Source organism: Simochromis diagramma, unplaced genomic scaffold (assembly GCF_900408965.1).
Source record: "Simochromis diagramma unplaced genomic scaffold, fSimDia1.1 OVJJ01000361.1, whole genome shotgun sequence".
Classification (NCBI taxonomy): domain Eukaryota; kingdom Metazoa; phylum Chordata; class Actinopteri; order Cichliformes; family Cichlidae; genus Simochromis; species Simochromis diagramma.
The window spans coordinates 14,109,009-14,125,510 of NW_024386860.1; the positions used below are offsets into that span (position 1 = coordinate 14,109,009).

General features: G+C 39.9%; 1 protein-coding gene across 1 annotated transcript in view; it reads left to right on the forward strand.

Moving 5' to 3' along the window:
• Positions 1-16,502, forward strand: part of dgkb (diacylglycerol kinase, beta) — an 83,284-nt gene that overhangs the window by 21,402 nt on the left and 45,380 nt on the right. The window contains exons 7-14 of the mRNA XM_040030694.1: positions 7,831-7,880; positions 9,853-9,927; positions 10,072-10,191; positions 11,805-11,922; positions 12,365-12,453; positions 12,826-12,942; positions 13,224-13,322; positions 15,080-15,181. Coding sequence (XP_039886628.1) covers positions 7,831-7,880; positions 9,853-9,927; positions 10,072-10,191; positions 11,805-11,922; positions 12,365-12,453; positions 12,826-12,942; positions 13,224-13,322; positions 15,080-15,181 — 770 coding nt within the window. The remainder of the gene's footprint in view (positions 1-7,830; positions 7,881-9,852; positions 9,928-10,071; positions 10,192-11,804; positions 11,923-12,364; positions 12,454-12,825; positions 12,943-13,223; positions 13,323-15,079; positions 15,182-16,502) is intronic.

A 16,502-nucleotide genomic window follows, 5' to 3' on the forward strand; every position in this document is an offset into this window, starting at 1 on the left:
AACTCAGTGAAAAGAGAAAGACACATGTTGCCATCAGTTGAGCACACTCTAGGTCAACTAGAGGGCACGAAAGTGTTCTCGAAACTCGACGCTAATTCAGGGTTTTGGCAAATACCTTTGTCCAAACAGTCAGCTCTTCTCACAACCTTCATCACGCCATTCGGAAGATTCTGTTTTAATAGACTTTGTTTTGGCATATCTTCGGCCCCCGAACACTTCCAAAAACGAATGTCTCAGCTTTTAGAGGGGCTGGAAGGAGTCGTCTGCCAGATGGACGACATTCTGGTTTATGCTGACACACAAACCCAGCACGACAAGAGACTGATCGCAGTCCTGGAACGGCTCACAAAAGCTGGGGTGACATTGAAAAGTGAGAAGTGTGAGTTTGCAAAGACCTCAATCAAGTTCCTCGGACAGATCATCGATGCTGCAGGAGTCAAAGCAGACCCGGAGAAAGTGAAAGCAGTCAGCAACATGGAAGCGCCCACGGATGTGGGTGGAGTGAGACGATTCCTAGGAATGGTTAATCATCTAGGCAAGTACCTTCCCCACTTAGCAGAGAAAACACAGCCGTTGAGAGAACTACTCAGTACCAAAAACATGTGGTGTTGGAGTGAGGCTCAACAAACAGCATTTGACAACATTAAGGCAGAACTGAGTAAACCACCGAACTTGGCACTCTACAACCCCAAAGCACAAACAACAGTATCAGCTGATGCATCCTCCTATGGACTAGAAGCGGTGCTACTTCAGAAACAAGAGGATGACGCAACCAAACCAGTGGCCTTCGCTTCAAGAGCATTAACCCCCACGGAACAGAGGTACGCTCAAATAGAGAAGGAAGCGTTAGCCATAACCTGGGCATGTGAGCGATTCTCTGATTTTCTTATAGGCATTGAGTTCCATGTTGAGACAGATCACAAGCCTTTAGTACCACTTTTGGGCTCCAAGAACTTAGACGAACTGCCACCACGAGTACAAAGACTGAGAATGAGATTAATGCGGTACTCTTTCACCATCTCACATGTCCCAGGCAAACACATCGCAACTGCAGACGTGCTGTCCAGAGCACCAGAAAAAACTGTTTGTGACGAGACATTAAGAGACGAAATGAACCTGTATGCACATCAGGTGATTTCAGGTCTTCCTGCAACAGAGGAGAGACTACAACAAATAAGAGAGCAGCAAGACAAAGACGAAATACTAAAACAAATCAAACTCTACTGCAAGAATGGCTGGCCGGACAAACTCAAAATACCAGGTCCATGTTTCCCATACCACCAGCATGCAGGGGACCTGACTGTTGAAAATGAACTTCTCCTAAAAGGTATGCGTATAGTTATCCCAAGAATATTACAAAAAGATGTTTTGACACGACTGCACACAGGTCACCAGGGCATTGTAAAGTCCAGGGAACGAGCCAAGCAGTCGGTATGGTGGCCAGGACTGAGCTCTCAACTACAACAGCTGGTAGCAGAATGTGAGATGTGTGCAAAGGTGAGACAGCAACCCAGAGAAACACTCATGCCAACTGAGTTTCCTACACGGCCGTGGGAGTTAGTTGGTGCTGATCTTTTTGAGTGGAGTAACAGCCAGTATTTGGTTGCAGTGGACTATTTCTCACGATACATAGAAATAGCTAAGCTGTCCTCTACCACATCAGCAGCAGAGCAGTGATTGACCACTTAAAGTCCATATTCGCACGCCACGGCATTCCAACAGAGTTAAGGTCGGATAATGGTCCACAATTCTCCTCAGAACACTTCCAAAAGTTTGCTTCAGAGTGGGGCTTTGCCCACACCACTTCCAGCCCAAGATTCCCTCAGAGCAATGGTGAGGCTGAAAGAGCAGTGAGAACAGTAAAGAGCCTTCTACAGAAAGAAGGAGACCTATATCTTGCTCTCATGGCATATCGCGCCACACCACTTGCCAATGGACATAGCCCTGCAGAGCTTCTGATGGGGAGGAAACTTCGTACCACAGTTCCCATACTTCCATCCTGCCTCAACCCAGGCTGGAAAAACATCACTAAACTGAGAGAGAGAGAAGGGAAGGAGAGAGAAAAACAGTGGAAATGGTTCAACAACAGGCACAGAGCACAAGACCTCACAGGACTACACCCAGGAGATCAAGTCTGGATCACAGACATGAAAACAAATGGAACTATATCAGGCAGAGCAGAGACGCCGCGATTTTACCTTGTTGAGACCCCGAGAGGACTTCTACGTCGAAACAGGAGCCATCTCATCACACTAAAAGAGACCAAGACGGAACCGACAGAACAGCAAATCCCTGTCATACCAGAAGACAGCAGCAGCCCGGTTTCGAACCAGGCACAGCAGTGTCTTACACCACCGAATGACCGGATTACTGAAAAAAAGATATCCCACCAGAGACAGAAACCCACCGAGATACCTTAAAGACTTTGAAGTAGGTAGTAGGTACTCTCGAGCACCTGAGTGACCAGCCAGGGGCAGAATAATCCCCTCACTCAGCGGAAGGATTGGGAAGTCTACCCCACCTTCATAGTTGGATAAGTTCACACAGTTAAATAAAATAATTGTTATAAAGTGGAAACAATAAATGTCCGTTACAGAATAAAAGTTAATGTAACAGCATTGAAATATTCAGCTACAAGTTAAGTTGCAGTGAATGTAGTGTTGACATAAATGTGGATTAGCACAGGAAACATTATGGTTATAATGTACTCAGAAAGGGGGATGTTATGGTAAGGACTAATTCAATGGTTCATGCAGCACCCTCTGGTGGTTGTGCCGTGTGTATTTGTTGTTGCAGTTTGGCAATAAACGGAGTCGCCACGTTAAGACAGAGCTGTCCCAGTGTCGTTTATGGCGTTGCTATTAAAGTCACGAGAGCTACCAAAACATAAGCCTGCTTTAAATGTCTCAATAACTTTATCCCTGACCTGTCTGGTGTGTTCTTTGGACTTCATGGTGTTGTTGCTCCCAATATTCTCTTAGACAACCTCTGAGGCCGTCACAGAGCAGCTGTATTTGTACTGACATTAGATTACACACAGGTGCACTCTATTTAGTCATTAGCACTCATCAGGCAATGTCTATGGGCAACTGACTGCACTCAGACCAAAGGGGGCTGAATAATTACGCACACCCCACTTTGCAGTTATTTATTTGTAAAAAATGTTTGGAATCATGTATGATTTTCGTTCCACTTCTCACGTGTGCACCACTTTGTGTTGGTCTTTCACGTGGAATTCCAATAAAATTGATTCATGTTTGTGGCTGTAATGTGACAAAATGTGGAAAAGTTCAAGGGGGCCGAATACTTTTGCAAGCCACTGTATCTGTGCTCTAATCTGAGGTGCTGTTAACTTGCAATTTCTGGGGATGGTGACTCGGATGAATTTATCCTCTGCAGCAGAGATGATTCTTGATCTTCCTTTCTGGGGGTGGTCCTCATGTGAGCCAGTTTCGTCTTAGCGCTTGATGGTTTTTACGACTCCACTTGGAGACACATTCAAATTTTTAGCAATTTTCCAGACTGACTGACCTTCAGTTCTTAAAGTAATGATGGACTGTCGTTTCTCTTTACTTAGCTGATTGGTTCTTGCCATAATATGAATTCTATCAGTTGTCAAATAGGGCTCTCAGCTGTGTACTAACCTGACTTCTGTACAACACAACTGATGTCAACAAAGCAAAGGGAGACTACTTTGAGGAATCCAAAATATAAAACATATTTAGAGTTGTTTATAAATTTTTTCTTGACATAATTTCTTGACATTTTTCTTTACATAATTCCATATAAATTGCTTCATATATCTGATGTCTTCAGTATGTGTCTACAATGTATAAAGTAGTAAAAATAAAGAAAAAACATTAAATGAGAAGCTGTTTCTAAACTTTTTACTCTAATGTATATATAATCTACTAACAGAAACCCACCTGCTGTTCAAACTTTTTGTTTGGTTGGCCGATGACAAGAAAGTTGGGTTGGAAGAAGGAAGCTAAAACTGGTTCTGTAAGAAATTGGATGGATCGACTCATCCAAAACTCCTTGATTAGAGTCCAAGAATAAAATTATGGAATTGGAAATTAGCAGTTAGTTCCCTTTATTATAAATGATGCTCAACAATTAGTAAAATACTCAACTCAAACTTTCTGTTTTAATGTCTTGTTGCAGTCAAAATATTTCCTTAATAACTTTGTACCTGCTGGTTTCTTTGTTTGGTTTGCTTTTTTTCTCAGCATTTTATCTGAGTGAGTCAGACTTTCCTGAGATGTTTTTGGTAATTAAGAAGTGCATTCAACCGAATTGTTTTTCTTATTGCATTATTCTTTACTTAAAACGAATTAAGGTAAAATGTTTCCTCTTGCAGCCAGTCTTATCAGCCATTAACATTTTGGGTTTTCTAAACTCAGAGGTTCTAATCTGGCCACAGCCTAAATGCCTATTTTATTATAAATGTAAAAATCAATCTTTTTTTCTGCATCTCCACTTTCTGTCTTAATGCAGATCACCTTCTTTTAAAGTGATCTTCTGAGCTCCCATAAAGCTTTACCAACAGGTGTTTGATACCTCATTTTGGCAGTCTATTGACACACCTCTTAATTGCAGTCATTGCATATATTATTCACAAAGTTTTCTCAATTGGACAGCAGCCGTTTTTTCTGTGTTGCTATAATGCTCATGCTTCTGCTAAATTATCGAGTAATGTTGCTCCCATTAAGCAAAGGGGATTATTAAATAATTCAGCAGATGGTACCTGTGACTGGGAACACATTATGGAATTAACTACGGGTGATGTGTCATTGCTGCACCCTGTCCCTGTAAACCGCTGTGGGCTTTAACATGTTATTTTGGTAGAGGATGGCTCCCTCTTCTGGACTGTTTGAAAAGGCACAGCACAGATTTAAAGTGGTTCTTAGACATATATGTGCTGCTTTATTTACATCAGGTTCATTAAAAATTAAAATAGCTTTAAAAAATACAAATTGCATGTAAATGTACAAATAAAAATGAGAAAGACAATAAAAATAAATTTAAAAATTCCCACTTTCAGGTATTTTTGCTACAGGGCATTAAAGACTTTAAGAAAACACTTCTTATGATAACAAAATGATTAAAGGTCAAAACTAACAAAAACTTACAATACCGTTTTTTCTTTTTATTGTTGATTTTTAAATAAAAGGTAGTTTAATTATTTATACCTAATATTTATTTCTGAAATAAAATGTGTAGTGAAGGGTTTATTTTGGTAACATTATTCCACTAATAAACAGGGGGCAGTAGTACACATATACAGCAATGCACCCACACTTTCTACTAAATGTGGATGCAAACTTAATCAAGTTGTGGCTTATTAAAGCTGTTTCTGTGGGGGAAAATTAATTTTGGCAGTTTGTTAAAGGTGAGTAAGTTTTTTATTAATTAACTTTTTAAAAATTATTTATTTATTTTCAATGCAGACCTCCTGGGACACATATCAAGTTTCACTTACAACTGTCACACTGCCGTTATTTATGTTTGATCCCTGTTTACAGTTTTAACTGGCCTCACCAAAGTCCATAAAATGTAGTTCTCATTTTTCTTTTAGATGATAACAATGACCTGAATAGTAATCAGGAAACAGCTGGGTTTGAGTGAAGATACATTTGAACTTATTTGCAGTCACAATTATTTTAAAGATTTGTATGTTTGAAAGAAATTTCTTTTCTTATTTCAGCCCATTTGTACTGCATGGTATCATGTCAACACCCTTTTCGCTCTTTTTACTTTTGGGTCCTCTTTGATCACTACAGTCACCCCCTTCTAACACCCTCAACCTCCACCCAACAGCAGACACCAGGATCAGCCACCACCATCACCTCTGTTTCCCTGGAAACTGGCAATTAGCTCCTCGTTAGTGGCCTGACAAGCTGCCATGTGACATCAACTCTTTAGTGATGATGTCAGTAGCCACGATGTGCTGCACCCAAGCCAGGCTGGAGGTGGGGCAGTGGTTTTTTTTTCTATTTATAGGCATTAGCCTGAAACAGTGTGCACAGCCATTTCCTGTTGATGTTGTTGTCACAGCTCAGCAGGACTTCTTATAGTACTGTGCAAAACCCTTCATATCATTATATTTTGCAAGGAACATCAGAAATAGTTTTAGCGGTGAAAAAACTGCAAACACACAGAAATACATGGAAATACCATAGTAAGGCAAAAAAACAGAGTTTGTGCAGTTATAACTAGCTTGAAAATAGCCACCCTTGGCTTTGATGTTGGACAAGCTTTTAAGTAGTTCTTCAAACTTCTTGGAGGATATTACAAAAGTCTTTGGGTGATGCTGGCTTTTGTGCTGTTCCCTGTCAAGATGTTCCCCCACTGCTTCAATAAGCAAATAAGGTCTGGGCTCCTTTCAGGTGCAAACACCAAAGACGTCTAGCTAGTATTTTTCCTGGAAAATTAAAAGTAGAGAAGTGCTTAAAACTTTATATAACTCTGCAAGAGATGCACATATGCACATATGCTATGTGTAAGGTGTTTTTGCCTCAAGTTGTGAAACAAGTTTGCGGTTCCCACCTTTAGCTGGAAGTTTTCTTGCATATTTAGCAAAATACTTCACTTTGTTGCAGTTTGATGAAGCATTTTAGGTACTAAATCATCATTGAATGTTTACATGCAGTTCTGACTCTGTTGCTATTGCAACAACATTGCAATATGACAGTTTTGCATCAGGTAAAAATTTCTAACAGGCAATATGATACGCAGCAGGCTTAATTCCAATGTGAATCATAATCTGCTGATACCTTTCTGTGTTCATAATTTCATTAATTCCGACAATATCCCCAACACCACTGATTGAAATGCAGGCCCCAAACCATGACACAGCCTCCACCATGTTTTACACATGACTGTAGATATTCAAATTTAAATTCGTCACTCCATTAGGCCTGCTGCCACTGATTTTCAGTCCAGTTCTTATGTAATTTGACATACCCCAGGCTTTTCTCACCATTTCCTTTCCTTCTCCCGGGTCCTGTGTCAGGTTTTCAGATACTGTTTATATGCTCATCTGCTGTAAATAGGATTTTAGGCCTGCTACTTTTCTGTCCTCTACTTGCTCAGTTTCCCTACGGTTTTTAAGGACACACTGCACATCGTCTCGAAATACGCGTTCAACTCTTCGGGGATTCAAAAAAACAAAAACACTATTTTGCCTATCAGACTGTGCTATCTTTTAAACTTTTTAAATATTCAACTAAACAAATTGTAACAGTAGACAGACGACTAGTAACAAAGTTGCTAAATTTTCTGCTATGTGCTCCCCTGGGGGGGGGGGGTAAGGGGTCTTTTTATGCTTGAATGATCCACAGATCATGGTTCAACGAGTCCAATACATTCCCCTGTAAGGTGCAAAGAACCAGACTGAAAATAAGAGCAAGACTAACCAAAAAATAAAGGTCAGAAATATTATTGGTTTAAATCACAAAAAAAACAGACTTGCTTTTTGACACAAAAATATAAAGAAGTGAGGAGTGATTCAAGATTTTGTCACAGTGCCATAAAATTACTGACGTTAAGAGATGATCAATCACATCTGTGATTTAGGAGCTGTCCGTTTCCATGGTGACACTTTTAAGTGGTAATTGGGGGACACTTAAAGTTGCAGCTTCAGAGGCTGATGAGACAGCTGCTGAGATAAAGACTTTGGTTTTCCTCTGCGTACACTGACGTGATATTGGCACTGAAGAGTGTAGCCAAAGCTAGAGTGGCACTAAATACTGACCTGAAAGGCGGAGAAACTTTGGAGAATCCAGGATGTTACTACAATAAGCTGACATTTTCTTTTTGTCTCCATAGTCATGTTTCGACTCTACGACACAGATGGAAATGGCTCCTTGGACAGCTCGGTAAATATTTCCCTTTTGGAGTGTTTGTTTTGATTTACAAAATCAGGATCCTACCTCAGAATACTTTAGTTTTTAATGAGCAAAATGGTTTTGTTATTGTTTTTTTGTGAGCTTTTATGGCATTGATAATATTATATATGCAACATTATATAAGCTCAAGTTCCACTTGCCAATTAGTATTCTTGACTGACAAATGGCTGACTGGCTACTGTGATTTACCCACATAAGCAGATGAGTTTATAGAGAAAATCCATATGAGAGAAACAGAAAAAAAATCCAGCAATTATATGGGGAGAAATGGCTTGTTGATGCCAGAGGTAGGTGGAGAATGGCCGGATTAGTTTGTTGTAATAGGAAGGCAACACTAACTTGGCCAAGAACAGGAATCTGAGGCTGAAATTCAAACGGGCTCAACAAAATTAGACCTGTCTTCCCATGTGATGTCTGTGCTATGGATGTATGGTCGGAGGGGTCCTATTTCACTGCAGGTGTAAACTTTGCATGTGACAAATAAAAGTCTCCATCCATCCATTCATCCATCCATCCATCAAACCAAACACTGGGAAAATGTTACCTGGCTTCTTGAACATGACAATGAGTTCACTGTACTTAAATTGCCTCCACAGTCACCAGATCCTATAGAACACCCTTGGGATGTGGTGGAATGGGAGATTCCTATCATGGATTTGCAGCAACTGTATGATACTATCATGTCAATATGCAGCAAAGTCTCTGAGGGATGTTTCCAGCCCCTTTGTTGGATTTATGACATGAAGAATAAAGTTAATTCTGGAAACAAAAAGTGGTCCAAACTAGTACTAACAAGGAATATCTACTGTCATAAAGTGGTCAGTGAGCATTTAAGCAATCCAGTGGCTTGTCCGATGACATAGATTTTCAGTTTTTCAGGGTTTCTGAGACTTTTTTTCTGTCAGGTAACAGATATCCAGCTCTGTTCACCACTTAGATAACTTTTTAAATAAAAAATTATAATATTTAACAGCTAAACTATCATCAGATGATAGTCGATGGTTTCAAGGGTGGATTCATAATAATAGACTATATGATTTGCAAGCTGTCTTTTGTAAACGTAAGATAACGTTTTTTGCTGATTATCTTTCTAATATCTCTGTATTTTCTTCTTCAGTTCTTCTCCCTTGATCTTTTTTTCTAAATGTTATCAGTTAATCTCCATTTTTTTTAATCATTTCTGTCCATCAGATTCTATTTCTCTGTATGTCTGTTTCTCCATCAACAAAATCATTTAAATAAATTAAGTAAATTAATGGATGAAATGGGAAGAGTAATGGAGAAAAACAAGGATGAGTAAAATCTGTGGCTCGGACATAGTTATGAATGAAAGAGCACTGCTCATTATCTGTCCAGAGTGTGTAGGAGGGGGTGGGGGTTTAAATTAAAGGGTTAAAAGGGAGATAGAGAAGGTGGAGTGGGTTTGGTAACGTATTCAATTATTAGTCATCTCTCACCCATTATTGGACGGCAGATAGAAAGCATAATAGAAAACAGAGGACTAATGAGAGGGCAGAGAGAATACAAATGTAGGCAGAGATAGCCATTCAGTGGGACCCAACTCATACTCAGAATTTAAGAGAAAATGAAAAAACAGTATGAACTCTTCATTTACACTCATACACTCTAGTTTTTAAAGATAGCCTAAGTGCATCATAGTGATTCAGTGTGGTACTAGATAATAACATCACCCGCCTCTGCCCCCAAAAACCAACCATTGTAATTAAACCTTCAGCTTCAGAGTGCTTCCCACACTGCCTTTGTTTTTGCTGTGTGCAACTCTTCTCTGCAGAAGAATGACATTTCCAACCTGCTATTACGAGCTGTTCATCAGTCTATTCATGCCAAAGAAATTTAGTGACATTAACTTAAGGCTGCGACATACAGAAAGGTAAACACAGTGTTTTTGTGCCTATAATGACCGTCTGTGGTGTCGCCGCAGGAGTTAGAGCACATTGTCTCCCAGATGATGCATGTCGCAGAGTACCTGGAATGGGATGTGACTGAGCTGAAACCAGTAAGGAGTATATTCATACCCTATGTTGCTTGAGAAATAGAGTATGCATGAAAATATTGCTTACTAGCCTGAGACAATCATGTGTACTCATGTGTACTCAACTCAATATGGTTTTTGTTGTTGTTGTTGTTGTTTTTACTGTAGATCCTTCAGGAAATGATGCAGGAGATTGACTACGATCACGATGGTACTGTATCACTGGAAGAGTGGATCCAGGGAGGGATGACCACCATCCCCCTGCTAGTCTTGCTGGGCCTGGAGACAGTGAGTCCACAGAGAGAGTCACATTTGGTGCTAATACTGAGAAGCCCAAAGCTTTCTTAGATGCACAGTGCTATGCTAGTACAGTACTATGCTAAAACTAAAATTCTCCAAGTCTTTAGAAATTGGCTGCTTTTTCACTCATTTCTAGCCCAGACTTTGACTTGACCATTCTCAGAAGAACACTTTTTGTTTGATACAGCAAGCTGTACAGTAAGGCACATAACTCGAGGGATGAAGCTAGGCACAGAACCAATTTAAAGTTGACTATTTAAGTTGTAAATGTAAAAACATAGCATAGTTTAATTCCCAAAGAGCTACAACATTAGCTGGACTTTTCAGTTCACTCTTTTTCCACTAGGTGGAAGCATTTGACTACCTTTTAATAAAAACTTACCACGTATCCTTTTTTATGAATGAATATTACTACAAAAGAGTAACAGAAAATCATGCCTTCTGTCCTTACTGAATTTAGACTGCTTGACCTAGAATAATATACAAAGAAAATCAAAATGCTTTGTCTTGATGACATCCCCCAAAAGTTGATTCTGTTAATCTGAATTCAGTGTTTTCAGTGGGAGAAACGTTTCATCACTCATCAAGTGACTTCTTCAGTCTCAGCTAACTGCATGTTTCCCAAATTTTATAAGCACTACAAATACATAATGACGGAATCTAGCACCATTTCCTAAGAATGAGCCATGAGGGTAGTTTCATGATCATTAATATGCAAATTGTCATCGCCATTGATTTGTGGCCATGAGAACTGTTCACAGAGAGTTGGAGAATGGCTGCAATCAAAGCTGTAAGAGAGTGAACAGCATCCCAGCGGACTGGGAAGCAGAAGAACATCATATCAAAGAAGCCCTGAGTAAATGTGGTTATCCCAGCTGGGCATGGGAAGCTGGGAAGAGGCTTGGAGAACACTCCAGGCAATCCAGGAGAGAAGACGGAAAAATGCTGCCTAAGCAAAAACCATTGGCGATCCGTTATGCATCAGGAGTTTCGGAACAGCCGAGACACATTTTTTCAAAACAGTCTCAATGACTTTTAAAGACCAAAAAAACTCCAAAGATTCATCCACCGCAAAGACCCAGTTTCCTACCTGAAACAGAGCGATATGGTGTACACGATTAAGTTCAAGAGGAAACCAAACACAGCGCAACATGGAGGAGCTACCCTGTCAGGCCACTCATTCAGTGATGAAGATGTGCACAGGGAGGAAGGCTGGTTTGAGCATGGAGTCAAGGAGGCCATTTATGTGAAAAGGAAACAACGGTGGCTGAACCGAGGAGGGGGCCTGAGATGGTGAAAGATGGACTCTTATCTCATCTCTTGATTGCAGCTGTTTCACAAATCAGCTGAGACTGAAGAAGTCACTTGGGTAAGTGATGAAATGTTTCTCCCACTGAAAACGCTGCATCCAGAAGAACAAAATCAACTACAAAGTGCTTTTGTACAGAATTCAACTTGCGATAAAAGGAACACATTTAGTCAATCAGATGATTAACTGGTGATTGTCCAGCCTGAATATGAAGCCATGTGATACAGCGGTGGATTAGTGACTCGGTGACTGTTCCATCAGTTAATCGTTGCACCTGTTTCTGTTGCTGCAGAACGTAAAAGATGACGGGCAGCACGTGTGGAGACTGAAGCACTTCAATAAGCCAGCCTACTGTAACCTGTGTCTCAACATGCTAATTGGACTGGGGAAGCAGGGTCTCTGCTGCTCATGTGAGTAATTCAGTCAGTGTTACAGGTTTGACAGATGCACTTATCTGTTTAAAAAGATGAAATGTAACATTGCAAGATCTGTAAGATCTGCGTGGCCTTTCATGCATGAAAGGTAGTGATAAGGATATTTACATAAAACAACTGACATCAAAAAGTAAATGTCTAATAATTTTGATTTAGTGCCACATGATTGTCTAAAACACAGGACAGGTGGAGATAAAGGAGAAGTAAACAGTTTAACAGAGACTTTTATTTTAAAAGGATAAGACCTGCATGTGTTTCAGCCTCCTACAGTGCACCCTTTACTGAGTTATAAAAAGATGAACAAACACATAACTCAAACCCTAGTGTACATACTTTACAACAAAAGAGAAGTTCTTCTTTGTTCTTTTTTGTTTTGCTCATTCAAAACAATGTTTTTGTGTTTTGTTTTTTGCTCCAGTCTGCAAGTACACAGTCCACGAGCGCTGTGTGGCTCGCGCTCCGCTGTCTTGCATCAAAACCTATGTCAAGTCCAAGAAAAACACAGAGGTACGTCCAATTGGAGTGTTTACCAGTCGGCACGCTTGGATCAGCAGTGCTCCGTGGAGCTTAGGATAAGGGCTTCTCTTCCTCTCATGGAATTGCAACAACTCAATCTGCTACTAAGCATTTCTAATTACCAGGATAAACCTAGTTTAGAGACGGGGATGCAGACAGCACTGTTTGCTTTGCTTTCTCCTCCTCACTCTCTGTTTTTCCTTCTTGTTTCCTTCTTGTTCCTTCTTGCTTGTTTTTCCCTTCCTCCTTGCTTTCTTTAATTGTTGTGTCACTTGTGCTTTTGTATATATCTTGTTTTTCTGCACCATGTTTCTTTTCTCACTTTTTTCCCTCTCTGTGTGCTATCTCTCCTTTTCTCTGCAGGTAATGCATCATTTCTGGGTGGAAGGGAACTGCCCCACCAAGTGTGACAAGTGTCACAAAACCATTAAGTGTTACCAGGGTCTGACTGGGCTCCACTGTGTTTGGTGTCAAATCACGGTGAGCCGACACCCGAGGAGAGCCAGCCACCTCCTTATTATATTCCCACTGCTTCTTGTTGTTTAGGGTTTCATTTTTGCACCTCTCCTACCTCACAAGTCATCCCACCAATTTACACTCCCAAAACACTTGTTTGCAGTTGCACGTTAATAGAAAATAAAATGGAGACAATGACACATGTAATGTAAATTAGTCTGGAGCATATACCTGAAATTGTACACTTAAACATGAGCTCTTATTGACACGAGTTGGTTGTTAATAACGGTTGCCACCTCCTCCAGCTCCATAACAAGTGTGCCTCACATGTGAAACCTGAGTGTGACTGTGGACCCCTGAAGGATCACATCCTGCCCCCCAACTCAATCTGCCCCATCGTTCTGGTAAGACTTCACTTCTGATGGGTCAGCAGTCCCGAGGCTCGGTGAACCTGACCTCGTTTGGAACTGTTACCTGAGGATCCAATCATCAGCCTGTGTTCTCCCACTGAGCTCTGAAATGGCACCAAATTATTTTGTAGAAGTTTATTTCCAAAATTGTATGAGTGCGCTTCACGAGGAAGGACTCTTACTTACTCAATAAAAACTCCATTTAAACTTATGTGGGGAAAGTTTGCCAGAAAAGGTCAAAAGCCAACATAAAAAGTTACAACATGAATTCTTTATTAATAACCTCGTTGTTTTGTATTTATGTTTGAAACTTTTTATTTGGTTATGGCAGATTTGTAAGTTGCAATATGTAAAATAAGCTTTTCTTTCACTGAAATTCTTCAACTAGCAACAGATTAAATGTGAACTTATAGGAAAACTACTGGGAAATTACAGATATATAATATTAAGATTGACAGTTTATATTCTGACTCCTTCTTTCTGCTAAAAGTAAAAAAAAATGTTAGAGATTACTAAATCTGCAGCCTACACTAAGCTGTTCACGTCATTGTAGTCATAAAACGAGCAGGTCTCTAGAGACGACTTTACAGCAACAGATACGAGACACACAGTTCACTCCAATTCTGGCAGTAAACCATGTATTTACCTATGCACTATTCTATCCAATAATAATAATAATAATAATAATAATAATATCACGGTTCGATATTTTTTCGATACAAAAAAATGTTCATGCCGTTTTAATTTGTCATTTATTAAAATTATAAATATATATTTTAACTCAAAAGTACAGTTTTTAAATGTAATGTTGCTGAAACAACAAAATAATTTAAAAAAAATAATTTGTCTGATCGAGAAATCACTCATCTTTGGAAAAGAGAGTTTATTACAGAGAAATGGCTCTTTCCAAAATAAAAGCTATACTATACGCTTCTTCTGGGCTATATTCTCAGCAGCATATTAAACATATCAGGTTCCCATAATGAGAATCATGTGCTGACGGCTGTCTAAATGACTCGGGTAAAGTTTGTAGCATGCGTGCTTGTTGTTTTTGTCTGCTTCCACTTGTCTTTGCACTAGGATGATGTCGGCGTAAATGTGCAGTCATACTCGTTGTGTTCCCACTAGTGCTGTCAACGTTAATCTCGTTAAAATGACGTTAACGCCACAACGCGGCAAATCTCCGTTAACGAGTTACCGCGGATCGCCCCGTGCGTGGGGCTGGACATCAACACGTTAACGAGCTAACTGCGCCAACGCACTAGTTCCCACCCATGTAATTGAGCATTGCGTGGCACATCTGACATACTGTTTTATGGTGGGGAGGTTTAATTTAGGCTACCATTTAGGCAGTTGCCATTTGCAACGACCTTAACTTCTGTCTCGCTAGCTTGCGCTGCACTCAGTGGATCTGCGCTCGACAGTGCAGCCTAGGCGGAGTAGTTGAATGCAGATCCACTGAGCTCTCAACACAGACAGCATCGTCAGAAGAAAAGTTGATAAAATAAATTACAAATTTTGAAATTTTGTATTGTTCGATATATATGCGTACTGAACCGAAAGCACTGTATCGATATGAGTATTGTTGCACCCCTAATGTGTATATATATATATATATATATATATATATATATATATATATACACATACATATATATATATATATGTATGTGTATATATATGCATATATATATATTTAATTGCAGGGAAAAAAAACAATGCTCTTGTAATTGTGTGACCTTTGACCACAGGAAAGACAGTCTACACTGAGGAAGGACTCTCGGTCAAGTCAGTCAGGCAGAGGAAAGATGCAGAGAGCCAATTCTGTCACAGTCGATGGCCAAGGACTGCAGGTTGTACTCAAGACATTTGACAGTTTTGTGCCTTAATATTTTTTTTATAGTTTTTATTTACTAATCACAAGCCCATACTACAGTGAGTGCAGAATTCGTGCTTTGTTGTTTGTTTTTTTGTATTTTATTTGTTTTTAGATATTTCATTGATAATAAGGTTATGCTTCACAGTTTGAAAAGGCCCACAATGAGGAGAGGGGGTTTGAGAAATCCTTAATTTTCAGATTCATTAATTTATTTTAAAATTACAAAAGTTGAAAAATCTGTTAGTAGTTGAAAAAATCTGTTTTAATCCAGTGAAAGCACAAGTCTTCACTTCACAAACAAGCGAACATATACGACAGTCCGATTATTTGGGGTGCAGGTGCAGAATAAGTGGTTATATGACCTGAAACGTTTTGTGGATGCCAAGAAATAGGCTCATTTTGAAATAAATAAAAACAAAGAGTAACTGAAATACATGTTAAAAAGCTTGCTTGCTAAATTCTGCACAGCCATAAATTGGATACAGTCGGATTATTTTAAGGTCCCATCCAGAAATCAAACCGTTTTTCATGAATACTGAGTTTTTAAAATGAAGCTCTGTATGATGGGACTCTGCAGGCCCTGCTGGTAATCAGTATCCCATGGCAGAGCCTTGTCCAGCCTGATGCTCTCTAATATCTGTCAGCCAGCATGTTGGCGATGGAAGCCTGCCGCCGTCTGTGGCGACTGCACGTCTACGCGTGGATGAGAGAGAAATATGATGAATCATATCCCAGGCACATCCATCTATGCTCCTCGCTGGCTAACCAGCGTAATAATCAAGATTATTATTTATAATTACAGGAAGTAATGGATCACTCTGAACTGGACAGGGAGCTCATTAATTCACCCTTGGCCTGCTGGGATAGCAGGCAGGGGGAGTTAAGTGCTTCATCTGTGTCAGGGAGAGCACTGGGCGAGTTGTTGCAGACTAACTGCAGGAAGGGTAATTCAAACAGGGGCCGCTGAGTCAGAGCTTGTTTATGTGGCGCTTTGTGAGATCGGCCTCTGACATCGCAGGCTCTGCCTGTCCACAGATTCACTACCACTCAGAGACACTGGAAAATCCGTTCTCACGTCACTCAAGGCAAACTGTCTGGCTGATTAGAAAGCAGTCGCAAATAAGTACTTGGTATCAGGTTGAGTACTGACTGACTGTAAGATAGAGGACTTCTTGTTTTTTATGTCAGAGGTATTTACAGGGCTTTATGGGCTCTGAAGCCAGAAAAACAGCTTGCATTCAAAAGTTGAGTTTAATAGTCCCAAACTTTAAAAATAATATTTAAAAGTATTTAAG